Raw genomic sequence first — 17,029 nt, 5'->3', positions numbered from 1 at the left:
GATCCATCGAGTCTCTCATGAAACTCGGATATCAAAGTACTGCAAATCGGTAGCCATATTCTGAGCTGGTCCTAGTCGCTTCTGTGTCTTGCAAAATACCTCCTAAGGCACACACGAGAAATATGAGGACTCTGAACGTCTTCAGCCTTATCACTGCTTCAAGAGGCTGCTGTGCTATTGCAGAGGCAGACACGTCAGTCTTTTCAGTGCTGGTTCTTTCATTGCGGTGATGTGCCGAGCTCTTGGTACCTCACACTATTGCTAAGCACATGCAGAGTGTATTTTGTGGAGGGACAGCCCACGAGTAAACTGTAATTATGCTACAGCTGCCAACACTTATTTCAGAATAACCTTTCCTTGCAGAGAACTTCCCCAGTTTGGCCCAACTCCCTTGCTGTCTGTTTTGCAGCGTGTCACTATGCTGTGTTGGAACCATGGCATTGGGATTTTCTTCCTTTTCCCTTTTCCGTTCCTGTTTTATTTTCTTCCATCTCTGCCCAAATGGACTTGCCCAGTTCTCTGGCCATCCCTCTGTAATTGCAATGCTCACCAACAGCATCTGTAGCCTGATCAGAGGGGATATCCCCTCTTTTCGTAGGTCTATAGTATTAATTTCAAATCATCATAATCTTCTGACAGTTATTTCTGACAGCGGTGTTTACAAGGGGAGAAGATCATAGGAATAGTGTTTGCTGCTTGCTTCTGCATTTCCTTTTGAACAGAATTCAAAAGATGCAAATAGTTTAGCGTCAAATGCCATAGCCATGAGGGATGTCAGCGCTGTGCTATCTAGAGAGAGATCTGTCATGGGTTTCTGCAGGTTCCACTGCCAAAGTTTCTGAGATTGATTCAGCGAAGTGTTAAATCAGTGTTAAAGCTGGCTTAACACGTAGCATACGTAGCTTTCCATGTATTTTTATGCTTTGTTGAACTAAAGGTTTAGTTAAATTTATAAAACTTAAAGCATAACAAGCTTTGGAGCACCTCTACAGTTAACTACTCATCTCAATGGTGCCAGAGGTTGCTTTTCAGAGGGCTTAGGTTACCATTCAGAGCACAGTGCTCCCTTCCAGTTCTGTGCAAAAGTGAGCGGTTTTACTGAACATGTGCTAGTGTCAGTAAAGATGGGAGCAGGAAATTGCTAGTAGCCTCCCATCTGGGATGAAAAATGCTGTGTTTAGATAGATAGATAGATGTTCCAGATATGCAGAGTGGTGGAAATACTCACGGTCCCACTTGCCTCCTGAGTTACAGTCCAGTGCCTTTTGGCTGACAAATGTGAAGGAAGATGTTCTGAGATACTGGAGAACTTTTGTTTTTTCATAAAAATCAGTAGCTCAAACATAGGAGCACTTCTTCCCAAACTCACTTTTTGAGGAGGGCATTGCTTTTTGAGTGAGAATCAAACACTAAGCTAAAGCCAGATCATAAAAATGGGTTTGTATTAAAAAAAGAATCAAATTCACAAAAAAACAGAGTCCCTTGGCTTGCATTTGAGTGCTAGGAATTTCCACATGTCTGTTCTGGAGAGTTGCTTTGTAATTCTAATTGAGGTCTTTATCAAAAAGGCTCTGGAAATACCTTCTCTAGGGTGGGATGAATCTTCAAACCATGTGCTGATCTGAATTTGCTGTGCAGCATTACTTGGTAAAGATAAATGAGGCTGGAGGCAGCTGAGAGATGAGCTGGAAGCCCTGGGGCTTTCCTTTAGATGGGCAAACTTAAAATAATAACAAGGACATTAAAATTAAAGAAAATGACGAAATCTTTACAAAAACAACTCATACTCAAAGAGGTGAGTCTGCAACACTAGGGTCATCGGTGTTTCTTGTTACGGTATTTTCTCAATAGCAGGGGGGCAGATACTGAAACTAAGGCTGTGGTTTGTGATATATGACAGAGTGACTACTTGCATGAGCAAGACTTTGTTCCTTTGCAGGTATTCAAGAGGAGATATTTCTACTTGTCACAACTCACAGATGGTTCCTATATTCTTAATTCCTACAAAGACGAGAAAATTTCAAAAGAATCCAAAGGCTGTATTTTCTTGGATGCTTGCAATGACGTTGTTCAGGTAGGTGGGCTTTCTGCATGGCTGTACGTGGGCTTATACATTGCCGGCTCCAAGACAGACATGCTCTCTTGAGGTCCATGCCATCAAGGGATGAAAACATGGACTTACAAACTAACCCAGGGCTCTGTCAGCCAGTCTGATTAAAAGACAGGCAAGGAGTTTCACACTTTTGTCTAGAAAGACAGCAAGTGGAAGAACTGCTGTCAGAGTAAAATGGAAGCGTTTCTTCATTACCTCTTCTGCTGTCTCCCTGCTCTGTCCATCTCCTTTACCTTTATTGTAGGTCAGGTGCCTTCCAGGACACCTGAGGCTTGAAAGACAGTAAATAATTGATCTTGGGCACCTTCCTCCTCTGTTTGCTGCTCACACCAGCTTCTTGTTTCCTAAGTTACGTCCCAATAGCTCCATGCAAACATGCAGCCCTTTGGGTCTTAGGACTTGTAAAGGGATTGTAAGGTTTTAGGAGCAGATATTTGTATGGGGCTTAAATCTTATGCTGAGAGTGATGTGCAGCAGTGGATTGCTGCTGTGCCTTCTGCCTTTGCTGTCTCTGCAGGAGCTTCAAGCACTGAGTGTGGTGCAGCTGGTACAGGGCAGCTTCAAATACTCCAATGGTTTGTTTCAGCATGGATGAGTCAGAGCTGTGCGTTTCCATTTATCTTTCTGAATGCAGTAAAAGCAGTAGTGCACACGCCTCAGTGATGCAGAGGATCTGCTTCCCAACTTGCATCAGATTTGCCTCGGCTTATGTTTGGAAAATGCTGTTTGAAGGCCAGTGGACCTCAGAAAATTGTCTCAGAAAAGAAACCACTCGCTTTTAAGCCTCTAAGTGTCCTGGAGTGCAACGTTACTTATTGTGTCAGACAAATCCAGTTCCTGGCTTCTCTGGGGAAATATTAATGACATAAGAAGGAGCTTGCTCCTGCTCCTCAGTGCAATGTCCGTGGTTCAGTCTCGCTTTCCACCACTCTGGCAACTGTGGAGCTGAGTACTGTCTGAATGCAGCCGTGAAGCCCGTTGTGATTGCTGCAGGAGAACTGCTGTGTGAAGGAAAGCGCTTGCATTCTGTGTGGTGGTATTTCAGTTCAGGGTGCTTCCATAGAGAGGCAGGTACTGTGCTGAGTCGTTGAGGAAAGTATAATAAAAATCTTGCTCTTTCTTGTTCGTTTTTTTCAGTGTCCTAAAATGCGCCGTTATGCCTTCGAACTGAAGACAATAGATAAGTACAGCCACTACCTGGCAGCTGAGACTGAGCAGGAGATGGAAGAGTGGCTGGTAACCCTGAGAAAGATCATTCAGAGCAATACTGAGAGTTTGATGCAAGAGAAGAAAGATACTGTGGAATCTGTGCAAGGTCAGTTTATAAATAAACACCTACCTTCACCCTTCTCCAGCAGGATGGAAGCAGTGTGCCTGGAGAAGTGAATACTTTTCTTTCTGGATTAATAGCAAGAATTGTGGCTGACACATGATATCATGCAAAAGGGCTTAGTATAATGTAGACAATAGTCTGAGGAATAAAAGTGGAGGGAAACATGACCCTTCCTCTGGATGGGAAATCCATGGCAGAGTTTCAGGACTCCTGGAAAATTGGCTCTGTGCTGAAGTTCTGCTTTGGAAGGACCTGGTGGGCTGTAATAGTACACTCTGGTACTAGTAATATATGGAAAAATCTTTCTTGTGAGGAATGGAAAAGTCTCCATAAAATGTTTCTATGCTATTGTAAGCAAATATTGCAGGATGCTTTCTGGCAGAACAGTGCTCCTGCAGTTGTTTTGGACATCTGTTTTTTGTGTCCTTGCAGATGATGAATCAAGCACGCAGGGAAAATCAGACAACATCCTGGAGAGCCTGGAGAGAAGCATGCATCCGGAGCTCATGAAGGTATCGTGTTGGCAGAGATGCTCGCCCAGCCCATAGCCATTCTCTCCACCTTGTTTTTAAAAGATGTTTTTCACATTCTGTTGTTTTCAGCTCTGGGGCAGCTGGGCAGGCAGCAAGTGTTGTGAGCTCTCTGTTGTCTCATCTGCCTGTCGCATGGAGGGAGCTCCATGCTTTGAGGCTGCATGCTCCTCACCTCCAAGTGTGGGGCCCTTAAGGAAGAACCAGATTTGGAGCAAATGAAGGGCTGTTGTGGTCGGTAGTGCTTGTCCCTGCTCAGCAGGGGTGACCGTCCTGGCCATGGGAGCTGAGGGGCAGTTAGGTGACAGCCACCTCCTATTCATGATCAACAGTGTGCTTGCCTATTTCTGTCTGCTTTCACATTTGGCAGAGCCACATCGCTTTACCATCACTGCACCGTGTTGGTGACTGCAGCTGAGAAGCCTTACATCGTCTGACGTGTCACAAAGGGAACCTGAAATATGTTTATTTTGTTTTGCTTCCATTCTTTTCAAATAATGAATGTTTGCCTCTGTGTGGCCAGGCACTAACATCAATGCTTTCCTTTGTCCTAGTATGGTAGAGAAACAGATCAGCTGAACAAACTGAGCAGAAATGAAGGAAGACAAAACCTCTTTTCTTTTGACCCAGAAGTCCAGGTAAACATCCCCATGTTTGCAAATGGGAGGTTCTGCTGTCTGTAAGAGCTCTCTTGGGGTGGTCCCTCTCCTGTTCCCTTGTCTGACCACAGCATTTGCCTGCAGAGGCAACATGGTTTTCGGTGGATTGGAGAACAGAAGTGCAGCCCACGTTCCTGTCAGTGAGCACTGAACAAGATGTCAGTGCTCAGGTGATAACTCAAATGAAGGGAGGACTCAGAGCAGCCCCACACATGGCCTGCCTCTCGCTTTGCTGGCTTCTTTGTGATGCATCTTGATGTTACTGGATTTTAAAGCCATCATCTGGGCCTCTGGGAGGTTCTCATGGTTGCAGAAGCAGAAGTGATATTGCAAGGACACCTGCAATGCTGCGCGGGCTCAGTGCGTCTGGAGCAGGGAGCAGTGATACTAAAGGCCATGACAAGGGTTTACAGGGACAGCCTCAGTCTTCAGCGAGTTATCAAATGTAGGGGACATACAAACAGGAAAAAAACCCACCCCATGCTGTTCTCATGCAATGAATAGAGTAGAGGTTCATTGACTATTGGCTTGTTTTCTTGTCAACTTTGATGTCTTGGCTGAGCTCACTGCCAAGGTCCAGGTGTGCGATTTCAGTGGAATGAGCTGCAATTGTCAACACAGTCTTAAAGAATTGTTCCCAGTTACTTCATAGTTTCTGGTTCTCCTTCTGGCATGCTTTGGCTTGTTCACACCTGTCAAAAAGAACATTCTGGTTTAACGAGGAAATGTAATTAGTCTTTAAAAGGTTTAGTTGTACAAAATGAACTTTTCTCTTGGCACTTCTTTGAAGATAAGCATCCAGGAGGCTGCTTTTTTTTTTTTCAAGAGAAGCTTTGAGAAGTTTCCTATGTTCTACTCGGATAATAAGAATGGAAATATTATTCAGCGTGGAGCATCTAAGATTTATATTTTTACATAACCAAATGGTTAGGCTGAATTCACTGCCTTCCCTCTCTACTGAGAGCTTTTCATTCTGCTGTGGGTCAGTCAGATCTGCTATAACACTGGGCACTCAAAGTCACTGCCCCAGTCAGTGCTGGCGTGTATGTGAGTGCTTCTATGCTTAGTGCTAAGGAAACTGGGAGCAGGAACGTGTATCCACAACGTACTTTCCTCAGAAAGAAACGGGGGAAAAAATAGGAAGAGTTTCCCAGAATGGGATTAACAATTGCAGCCCATTTTGCTGAAATTACTTGATCGTGAGGTATCAGCGGCCAAAGTTTGGCATGCAGGTTTCTGCAGGATTTGAGGGGGAAAAATGAATAGGACTGTGGCAGGTTGTCTCTGAGAGATGTACAGGTATTTAGGGGTGTTTAGTAGCTCTCTGTCCCCAGTGCCAGTACAATGCGTGTGGTGAAGGCTGAGGGTCTTTGTCTGGCTGATGGTATCTTGGTCGCATACGTCTGCTCTCTGGAAGAGCCGATGTCAAGACCAGGCATGGGTGTTCTGGGTTAGGAAGGAGCTGATTATAATCAAGACTGTCTGGATTTCCCAGCCGGCTCCACAGACAGTCTTGGTTGGTTCTAACCACACCAGTTATTGCTGTGCATCTAGAAATGCCTTCCAGTTCGAGATGATGTTCACGATCCCAACAGCATGTGCCTTCTCTCTATTTCAGGCACAGGGACCATCTCTTAAACTAGTCAAATCTTCAGAGTGGAAGATACTTTTCCGAGTGTAACGACGGCTTTATGTTCCGCTTTCTTCCCCAAGCTCTAAATGGTGTTTGGGAAGATCCCCAGGGTTACAGCAAAGCAGGAAGGAACTGAAATCATACTGAGGTTTAGTTTTCTGTGCTCTGCAAACCAGATTGCTAAAAATTGATACATCCCCATGAATTCATGTCTTGAATACATTCGTGTAACATCACCAAATGGCACTCATTTGTGAATGTCTTGTACCTTTTGTACCACTTTAAAAAACAATTAGTTAAGATAGCATTGGCTGTAATGTGATCCCTTAACATTACTCAGGGGTTTATTTTCTTTTTTAATGAGACTAGATTTGTTTGTTTGCTGTCTAGAGGCTAGACTTCTCAGGGATCGAGCCTGACGTGAAGCCCTTTGAGGAAAAGTGCAGCAGGCGCTTCGTGGTGTGCTGCCAGGACTTGTCCCTCAACCTTCTCGCTCAGCTCAGCGACAGATCGGAAGAAGGACCCACCAATGTAAGGGAAGCTCTGGTGTTTCCTGCTTTGTCTTCTTTCTCCTCAGCAGCAAGAAAAGCCCTTGACAGATTAATCTGGATGGACAAAACCAGCCAATTTTGCCATGAGCTCCGATGGGACCTGGGCAGGTGGTGGCTGCTGGCCCCAAGTCATTGCAGGGTTTGTCTGCCTTGGTATTTTGGTGTTTCAAAAATATGTTTGGACACAGGATCTGTCCTGATGTGACAGGAACTGGGGCTGTTGGGAAGCCAGCAGTTCAGAGGTGTAGGGAATGGAGAGTGTGTGTCTGCCATGTTCTGGGTCCCTGTCAAAGTCCTGTTGGTAAATGATTAAGCTCCGTCTCCAAACCACTCACGGCTGTGTTTTATTTCATTTCCCCTAATGGCAAGGGATTTCCCTGTTCTGAAACCTTCTTCTGACTCCCAGGCTGACTGTATTCACAGCCACTTTGTTATGTGTATTTGTTATTGTGCCAAAGCTGTGCCTTAGCTTAAAAAGCTCTTCCTTGTATTTTCTGAGCCTCTGATATTTACAGACAACTATTACATCTCTCCCCAGCCTTTGTCCTGCCAGGCTGAATAGACCAGGCCCCTCCAGTCTTTCCTCCCAAAACATACTCCCTGTTATCACATCCTGCACTTGCTCTTAGCTGGAGTCAAGCTGTTAGACAGGGGTGCCTGAGCAGCAGAGAGCATCGCAGGGGCAGCAGCAGTGCTGGCACCGACTGATCTCTGCTGATGGGACTTTGTCTGATGCCTGTTTGAATTGCCAAGGCTTTTTTTGTGATGGTTTCATATTGGCAGCTCATGGCTTGTACAGCAGGCTCGTTCTCAGTAACGCCCAGCTGATGAATGTGTTGCTGATAGCAGAGATTCTTGTTATTCATCCTTAATCAGGCCCAGAGTCAGACTTAATCAGCACATTTTTAGTATTGGTGTAATGCCTCCAAGTTATGCTGTAATGTCTTGGACTCACTACAGCCTTATCTTCAGGCCTCCTCTTTTATCTTTACATGGACGCATGCCTGCTGGGATCTTTGAATTAAAAATATGTGGAAATGTTGACACTTGGCTTATGCCATCAAGGTCAGTGGCTACAAGAGAACTGGCACATTTTGCACATGCGGCTCCTCAGCAGTGTTAGCCTTGTATTTGAGCTCTCCTGGCTGGGAGAGCTGACTTGACTTTGCTCCTGTGCCACCCAGTGTGTAGCAGCTGAGGAACATTTTGAGTCGGGTCATCCAGAGCTGATTGGCTCTGGACAATAACTGGAGTGGTCTTTAGCATGTGAATATAAACACTCCTGAATTGATTTCTTTCTCATTCCAAAGGATAAGCAGGTCTGATGGATTGGGTTCATCTTTTCTTCCTAAATCCATTGTTTATGACTTATATGAACAAACCCATAGATTTCACTCTTTATATTTCACTGATGGTTTTAAAGTAGCTTTGTTCAAATTGACTAGATCAAAATGCAGGAACATGCAGGAAAAAATAGTATTATGTGTTTATAAAGCAAATAAACATGGATTGTCTGTAGGAATTCTCTAAAATGCTGGTGTACAAAACTAAAGGAACAAACAGATGCAGAAGACAAACCTAGCAGGGAAAGCAATGCATGCTGATACTCTTGAGCCTGTACCATGCAATTTTTTTTGACACGTATATTCAATCAAATTTCCAGGTTGAGCCCTTTTTCCTAAGCTTGGCATTATTTGACCTGAAGAATAATTGCAAGATTTCAGCTGACTTCCACGTGGACTTGAACCCACCATCTGTCCGTGACATGCTGCTGGATAACTCCCCATCAGGAGCAGAGAGCACCAAGGGACGTTCGCTGGGCGAGAGCTTCGTGCATGGAGTCCCCGAGTCTTGCCTGCGCTACATTAAACGGGTGAAGAACTGACTTTGTCCTTGCTCTGTATCTCTGTTGAGGCTGTAGCTGTTCAGTAGCATTGTGGTGTGTTATTATCCACCCTGTGGAGAAGCAGAAGTAAGCTTTTCTCTTGAGCTGGCAGGTTTTGGTCAGTGTCTCAAGCCAATTGCCACTTCGGGCTGACTGGCAGCCATAGACAAAACACCAGGACCTGACCATGTTCAAGCCTTGTGAGGCCCCATGGCCCGTCCTCTGCATCAACCAGGGCTGGGTCTGTGTGGGTTGTGGGAGGAAACAGTGAGATGATCAGGGACAAACCCAGAGGTGCAGGTGGAGTGTCCTGCTCTCTGACAGCCTATTGTATCTATTGCAGGGTGTTTTCTCTGTGACTGACCCACACGTGGAGATCTTCCTGGTGGCCCGTGTGGAGAAGGTGCTGCAGGGCAGCATTACACACTGTGCAGAACCGTATATGAAAAACTCGGACCCGGGGAAGGTATTGGATGGGGCCATGAAAGTACTTGCTTAGTGATGCTGTCTGCTGCTGTGGAGGGTAGTGTAGTCTAAAACATGGGTTGTTTCTGCTGCTCTTTAGCTGCTTTCCGGCAAATACTGTTTTCTCTTTGATTCTGCTACTCATGCTGTTCCCAGACTGTCATCAGCTGAGCTGGCCTTGGAGAACTGATTCCTTCCCCTGGGAGGAGGCAGAGGATTTTTAGAAAAATCCAAGCAGTTGGGGCAGGGGGACCTTTCCTCATTACAGTTCAAGAAGGCGAAGCCTGATCTGGCAGTAAAAAAGTGGGACCTTTCATCCTCAGAGAAAGGGGCTGCACTGCTACACAGTGCTGCACACAGTGTCTTGAACTGGTCCCAGATCACACCAGCTGGGAAAAGTGATGTTTTAGTAGCAGCAAAACATGGGCTTCACCCTTTATTCTGCTCACCCTGCCTCTCTCTTGCTCCACGCAGGGAGCCATGATCGTAGGGGAACGGCAGCAAAGGGTGTACAGGGAGGGGCCCTGGTGCTGCTGGCATCAGTCTCTGCATCCTAGATGGAACTGATGCTGCCTTGCTGCAGCCAGTCAAAATCCCTGGAAAATCAATGTATGGAGCACCTGATATGTGATGACATTGCCTCAGCACACTTTGTGTAGGATGAGCCAATTACAGTCAGTTTTAATACAACTGTGCCCACAACATGTTCACTGTTGCTTTGCAAAAGTAGTAAATGTGCATGGTATGAAGCGACAGGGATGTCTGTCAGCTGCTTTGGTGACTGTTGCACTGCATGCCTGAAGTTTCTTTTCCCTGGAGGGTGCAGTGCTCTTTACGCCTTTTCCAGGGCCACGTAGAAGCCGGGGCACACACTAACCTCTCTTATGTTTTGCAGACTGCTCAGAAGGTCCATAAGGTGGCCAAGCAGGTGTGCAGCCGTCTGGGGCAGTACAGGATGCCCTTTGGCTGGGCTGCCAGGTTAGTGACCTCAGACACTGCTTTGGCCATGATGGGAGCTGCTGCGAGTTGTCTGGGACACGATCCGTCCGAGTGGCGAAGGGCCAAGTGACTGAAGTCAGTGAAGTTACAGCTGAGGGCAGAATCTGGCTCCCATTCCCAAGGCAGAATGTGGATTGGCCTGAAATGCTCTACCTAGAATTAGAAACAAAATATTAAGAAGTAAACAGTGCTGGGAAGGCAGTAACCTTCCTGCTGACCTGTAGCTACTGCTATCAGGGCAGAACGTTCCTGGGGGTGAATTACCCTGTCCCATGCTACTGCAGGAATTGGTGCAGAAATTCCCTCCTGGCACCAGCCTTTGCCAGGGACAGGATGAGGGCAGAGGATGCACTGGCCTGGCAGTCGCAATCAGCTGTGCCTGGTTTCCCATCCTAGACTCTAATGTATGTCCTTGAGAATGACTGGAGATAGTGATCCTGTTCCCTCGCTGTTCTTTTACTGGGACTCATAAAGTACATCAGTGCTAACTCCATTAGATCTCACATCAGAGGAAGACCTGAGGCAAGTTCATCCCTCTGCCACTGCTTCCTAGTCCTAAATTGCTGTTTGGTGCTGACAAAAGGGATGGTAATGACATGGGAACACCAGATGGCTGTCACAATGGGATGGGATTTGGTAGTATGCAGCTTGCAGTGTGTATTCTTGAGCTGAATTTTCCTGTGACACTGGCCGCTCAGCTTCAAGATCGTGTTTGTGGGATGCAGCTTGCTCCCGGGAGCCAGCACACAGCCTATGCAGTGCCTCAGCATAGCTGTGGGCTCTGTGTGGGCTTCTTTAGGCTTCAGATTTGTTCCTGCTGGGTAAAGAGCTGCATTTAGAGACCAAGGAGTTGAGAAGCAAACAGCCTGATGTAGCAAGCTGTGTTGCTCTGCATCCCTGTGGGTTTGAGAGGAAGCTGTTTGCACAGAAAGGGGGTACAGATGCTTTAATGTTCCTGCTGTATACAGATACCCACAGCCTTTCTGTTCAAGGGCAAAGATGCTGATATTCATCCAGGGCAGAGTCCAATCTCCTGCTCTACGTTCAGGAGGAAGCTGATGTATGTCCCGAGAATGGTCTTTACTGCGCACTCCTTTTCTAGGAGGATTTCCATGCTCTGAGCCTATGTGCAAATAGGAAGATACTTTACCACTTGGTTTTAGAGGAAGAGAATTGAAGGTGCTCGTGATTGTGGACCAGGCTTGGGTCTGGGCTGAGTGTGTCCTTCTCACCTGGGTGGAGAGAAGAGAAATGGGTGATGTCCCATGTAATTCTGTGTGAGGTGCAGGATTGCAGTCTGTGTGGAGGGTGATCGGAAGACCTGGCAGCGTGCAGAGCTGTCGCAGGCCAGTGAACCTCTTGCCTGATAAACTGCCCTTCAACCTGATGAGCCAAGGACCTCAATGTCTGTATATTTACCAACATTTAAGAAAAGTGTCTCTTCTTTTCTGCAGACCAGTGTTCAAAGACTCCCAGGGCACTCTCGATGCTGAAGGAAAATTCTCACCTCTGTACAAGCAAGACAGCAGCAAAATCTCAAATGAAGATATGCTGAAGCTTTTAGCAGAATATAAGAAGTAAGTGTAAGAGGCTGGTGCAGAGGCTAAGCAGGCATTTTAATATACATTTTTAAACAGTTCAGTGTAAGCATGAGACGACAATTTCTAAAATACACAGAGGGTAACAAAAAGCCCTACTGGTGTGTTCAGCACCTGAGTTTTCAATGTTCACACTCTTGTTCTTTTCTCCCTAATGCAGACCAGAGAAGACAAAACTACAGGTCATTCCAGCCCAGTTAAATATCGTCATCAAAGACATCCCACTGGACTTCACAAGTAAGGATCTTGGGTCTTAAAATAAACACTGATGGCTCTGGCCTCAGTAGTTAATGCTTCTAGGGGGAGTTTTGCTGTTACCTTAACAAGAGCATTTGGGGTTTCAATGAGTAATCGGCACAAGCCTTGACTCATCTTTCTGATGGATTCTGGGGAGGGATGTGGTCCAAGTTCTGAGGTTTACCTGAGGGGTGCATCTGCTTTGCAGTTTGGCCGTCACATCCTAAATGTAAAGGAAGGCACCTGCCTGGTTTTTTTGTTATTTTTACACCAAGCTCATATAGTATTTTTGTTCCATAACACCAGAGGGCTTCACAGACATGGTCAGTATGATTCTTCACTTTGCATTTTAAGAAACTGAGGCAAAGAAAACGCTCATGATGTGTTCAGTGTTACTCCATGGACCTTTTGCAGCTCCTATCACAGGTTCTATAGTCTGGTCCCCTGTCCAAAAGGCTTTCCTCGTGGAAAGTCGTCATCTCAGCAGCCTGTCTGCTTCAGTCAGGTGATGTTTGCGTGATTTATAAAACAGTAACTTAATGGCTCAAATTCCTGGAAGTCCCAAGGTGCAGGTCCTGGACAGAGCAGCCGTCTTTGCCCAGACATGGGTAGTTCACAAGACCCTTTGACTTTGCCCAGAGCTACAGGCAAGTACCATTTCTGCAGTCTCCCCTGGCAAGGAGAGCAGAGCCCTGCAGTGCCTCTGTAGTGCCTGTGCACCCGTCTATTCTCAGTATTGCTGATGCAGTTTGGGACCACAGGTGTTGCATGATCAAGGGGAGAATTTTCCCTTAATCGTTTCAATGGAAATGGTCTAAGTCCTGCTGCCTGCTCAACACGCACAACCCTCTGATGTGAACAGAACTGGATGCTCGAGAGCAATGGCAGGATTCCAGTCCACAAATTCCCTTTCATGTGGGCTGTACTTCCCATGTTTGTGGGGCATGCACTTACCCAAGCTTTCCTTCTCTTCTAGATTGTGTCACAGCTTCTTACATTCCTATAAAGCCCTTTGAGAAGAGCTGTGAGGACATTGCAGTTGAAGTGGAGGAACTTGTCCCAGAAGTTGCAAAATACTGTTATCCGTTCACTGTCTACAAAAACCACCTCTATGTCTACCCCTTGCATTTGAAGTATGAGAACCAGAAGGTGTTCGCAAAGGTGAGCAACCTGGAGAGCCACTGCAGCTGGACTTGGTGTAGTCTGGGGTGATACTGCTGAGCTCTGGCAGTGTCTCATCCTCCCATTCTCCCTTGTTTCAGGCAAGGAATATTGCTGTCTGTGTGGAGTTCAGGGATTCAGATGAAGCTGACGCCAAGCCATTAAAGGTGGGTACCTGTTATTTCTAAGGACCTGGGGCTCACTGCTGTGTGCTCTGTGCCAGCCAGGCTGAGCAGGACAAGGAGAAAACACTGAGTATCCATGCTGTTTTAATTTGGCTGGCTAATTTAGCATGGCAGCAACCCTGAATCCAGCTCTTTGTTTGTGTTTCCAGTGTATATATGGCAAACCCGGAGGCCATCTCCTGACCACAAATGCATACGCTGCTGTGCTGCATCACAACCAGAGTCCGGAGTTCTATGATGAGGTAAAAACAAAATGATGGGAAAGAACACATTTTCCTGGATGCTACAAAGCCGAGGGGCTTTTCAAGATATCTCTTTTTCCAGGGCTGGGTGAAATAGAGATAAAAATAATTGTGAGCCCTTTGCCTCAGTAGAAGGGCTCAGCAAAAGCCAGAAACTTTGTCAATTTTTAATGCCAGTTTATTTTCTGCTGTCTTTACTGTCACGCTTTGTGCACTCCAATCACACACTGCCATTAATAAGTAATGTGCAAATATGATGAAAATGTTAGCCGGGAGTTATTTAAAATGGGTAAGAATGTGTCTTGTGTAACTGCATGCAACATAGAATTTGTGAAATAAAATAGAACTTAAAATATTACTCCACAATTAAAAATACAGACTTATCTATCATGATATCATTTTAGATTAAAATTGAGCTTCCAATTCACCTCCATCAAAAGCATCATTTGCTTTTCACCTTCTATCATGTCAGCTGTGAAATTAATGCAAAGGCAACATCGAAAAAACAGGACACCGTTGAAACTCAAGGTATGTTCACTGCTTAAATTACTTCTGCTGGAGTGTAAGAGTATAGATAAAATGAATGTAGGAACATGAAAAAAATATTAGATTGAAATACTAACCTATCTGAATTCTTTTTTGAAAGCAACCTAATACAAATCGTGGCTCTAAACTGGAGTAAAACACAATGTTTTTAGTGTGTACTAAAGCTCAAATTTTTGCTGCAATCTGGCAGCTGTTTTTGTATATCCTTGATTTGTATGAATGGATCTACTCTCAGTCAAGTCATCAACAAAAACTTAATGCGGCCTCAGAGGCTGATCCTGCCAACACAAGGCATGTGTGGGACACCAGGTGCTACTGGTTGGGATTCGTCCTTGGGCGACTGAAGGACCCTTGTCATGATGCTCCAGACTCACACACCATTTCTGAACCTCCAACCCACTCCTGATCTTGGTTGCGCTGTGTCTGAATTTCATTCACCGAGTCAGCGGGTAAAAGATGCTTTAACAAGGCTGACATGGCCGATTTCAGTCGCATTCAAGCCACTTGCATGATGGCGAGTTGGATTTTCTCAGGATGACACAGCTCTTTTTGGAGCTTGAGCTAAACATGTATCACTGTGTGTGCGCTAACCCTGTTGCTGGTTGCCTCCACAGTGGGATACGCCTGGGTCCCCTTGCTGAAAGATGGACGGATTGTCACCCTGGAGCGGCATTTGCCCGTTTCATCCAACCTTCCGCTTGGCTACCTGGGTATTGGGGACACAGAGTCACGAAGGGTATGAAGGCCATTTAAAATGGGCTTAAACATAAAGGGAAAAGGAAAACTGAGCTTTTGTTACCACTGTAAGTTCTGGGCTTGTGCAGCTGGAAAGATCCCTGCTGCAGGACAGCCCCCAAAGCTTAAGGTTCTTAGCGGTGGGAGACAGGACACTTCTAATTCCACTTTGTGTGGCTGTAAAGATTGCAGAGTATATGTTTGTGGCAGGCTGGATTGGGCTGTTGCTTGTGGTTCAGAGCAGGAGCGTGGGCACGTGCTCTGTGTGCACCTTCTCACGGTGATGCCTTTACCCTGCCATGGCTGCAATGAGGTCACTGATGTTTGCATTGGGGAGGGTCCCGTTCTCCTACCCCAACCTGTACCTTCTGACCAGGTGGCTGTCTGCACAGAGCCACTGTCTCACTGCCATCTGAAACCAAGTACTTGAATGTTGTCTGTTCACAGCAGCCCAGTGTGGATGCAAAATGGGTGGATGGAGCAAAGCCACTGTTTAAAGTCAGAATCCATTTGGATTCGACCATTTACACCCAGGTGAGTTGAGTACTTTGTTCTTAAAGACTTTCAGCACAAAAGCAGAGGAAGCAATTGCTGTATCTCTACTACTGCTGTGCCGTGGGTGCTGTGGGAAAGAGGTACCTGTGTTTGCAGAGCAGGGCTGAGATGCTTATGCAGCAGCAGGTCTGGGATTACTTGCAGGAATCTGCTCCTTTGTCTAGACGTGATGAGACAGTTGTGTACATGAATGAACCAAGGGAGACGGTGATGTTTTCTTAGCTAATTGCACTGCAACTGGCAAGACCAAGGAAACATTTGAGCAAATGACCTGTTTTGATGATGCAAGAGAGAGAAGAACTGGTAGAAATGGGAGTTTTCCCCAAATACTAGACTATTTATTAAGTTTAGGAAAAAATGTTTTCTGACAACAGCAGACACAAGAAAACAAGAGTCCCAATTTCCCTTTGAAACCGGTCAGGCAGTTTTACCAAGTCTTCCTGTGTTCTGTGATCTTATGGTAGTGATGGACTTCCCCAAGCTTCATGTGATGTGCAGCAAAGATCCCCAGCACCTGCTGTGGGGCACCTCCTGTCAGTGCTGCTCAGGGGAAATGCCCCTGGCAGGGCTGCTTGTCCTGTGCTGGATGGAATCACCTGCATTTACATTCACAGCAACTCACTTTCAGCTTCATCTAAATCTGTTTTAAGGTCTTACTGGTTCTGTACAGCACTGAGAACAGCACACTAGTTCCGCTCCTCACCAAATTACATTCCCAGATGCTTTTCAGAGTTAAATAACCCAGTAATTAAATTTAACGTTGGAAGAGGAAGGAGAGGAATGGGAAGGAGACTCTGCCTCAGATGGACAGTGGGAGGTAGGTGAGGCAGATGGTGAGGCAGCTGGGATAGGAGGGCTCCCCCTTCTCCAGACCAGTGTTGGATGGACGCTGCGATTCAGGGTAGTGCAACTAAATGAAAATTTTACGACTGCTGGCAGTTTTGTGCTTGATCTCAAGATTAGTTGGGAGCCAGGGGATGGGCAGTGGCTGGGTGCATTGGAAAGTGCATGGAGCAGTACTGTAGGGCTGGGAGATGGCAACTGGGGACCAAGAGTGCCACCGGTAGTGGCATGGGGCTTGCTAGAGATATGGCCCACTGCCACAGGTATGTCAGCAGATTTTTGGGTGTATGCTGCAGAGTACATGTTGACAAACATTGAGGCTGCTGCATTTAACTGGTTTTTCTTCTCTTCCAGGACATGCACTTGCACAAATTCTTCCAATACTGCCAGCTGGTTCAGGGGGGAGCTAAGGAAGTCCCAGGAGAGCTCATTAAATACCTGAAGGTGAACAGTTCTCATCAGTGGGCTTTGTTGGTGTTTTTACAGACCACCAGTAAATACCCAGACCCCTGCCCTTCAGGAGCACACACTGGCTGCAGCACGGGGACCTGTGCATTGTGCAGGATCCTCACCTTTGCTTACTGACACAAGATCTGCTGTCTGTGTGCTGCTTCCCGACGCTTTTCACAGTCGATAAGTAGTCAGCATTGCCCTGCCATGCTGGTGGCAAACCCTCCTCTCGGTGGGCTTGCACTCTCCGCTCCTCCCGCCCTAGATATGATTCAAACCTTCAAATTGTAGCACAATCTCACATTTTCA

General features: G+C 46.1%; 1 protein-coding gene across 1 annotated transcript in view; it reads left to right on the top strand.

Annotated features, from left to right (window-relative positions):
• The window catches only part of DOCK11 (dedicator of cytokinesis 11), a gene marked incomplete at its 5' end in the record, with an annotated part of 78,678 nt that overhangs the window by 22,298 nt on the left and 39,351 nt on the right, over positions 1-17,029 (top strand). Inside the window, 17 exons of the mRNA XM_080352520.1 lie at positions 1,940-2,074; positions 3,251-3,428; positions 3,879-3,958; positions 4,531-4,614; positions 6,659-6,799; positions 8,483-8,692; positions 9,048-9,170; positions 10,065-10,147; positions 11,623-11,745; positions 11,927-12,003; positions 12,980-13,164; positions 13,266-13,331; positions 13,499-13,591; positions 13,996-14,119; positions 14,752-14,873; positions 15,320-15,406; positions 16,625-16,714. Coding sequence (XP_080208646.1) covers positions 1,940-2,074; positions 3,251-3,428; positions 3,879-3,958; positions 4,531-4,614; positions 6,659-6,799; positions 8,483-8,692; positions 9,048-9,170; positions 10,065-10,147; positions 11,623-11,745; positions 11,927-12,003; positions 12,980-13,164; positions 13,266-13,331; positions 13,499-13,591; positions 13,996-14,119; positions 14,752-14,873; positions 15,320-15,406; positions 16,625-16,714 — 2,001 coding nt within the window. The remainder of the gene's footprint in view (positions 1-1,939; positions 2,075-3,250; positions 3,429-3,878; positions 3,959-4,530; positions 4,615-6,658; positions 6,800-8,482; positions 8,693-9,047; positions 9,171-10,064; positions 10,148-11,622; positions 11,746-11,926; positions 12,004-12,979; positions 13,165-13,265; positions 13,332-13,498; positions 13,592-13,995; positions 14,120-14,751; positions 14,874-15,319; positions 15,407-16,624; positions 16,715-17,029) is intronic.

This window comes from Nesoenas mayeri (assembly GCF_963082525.1).
Source record: "Nesoenas mayeri genome assembly, chromosome: 13".
Classification (NCBI taxonomy): Eukaryota; Metazoa; Chordata; class Aves; order Columbiformes; family Columbidae; genus Nesoenas; species Nesoenas mayeri.
This window is presented reverse-complemented; position numbering and strand designations above follow the sequence as displayed.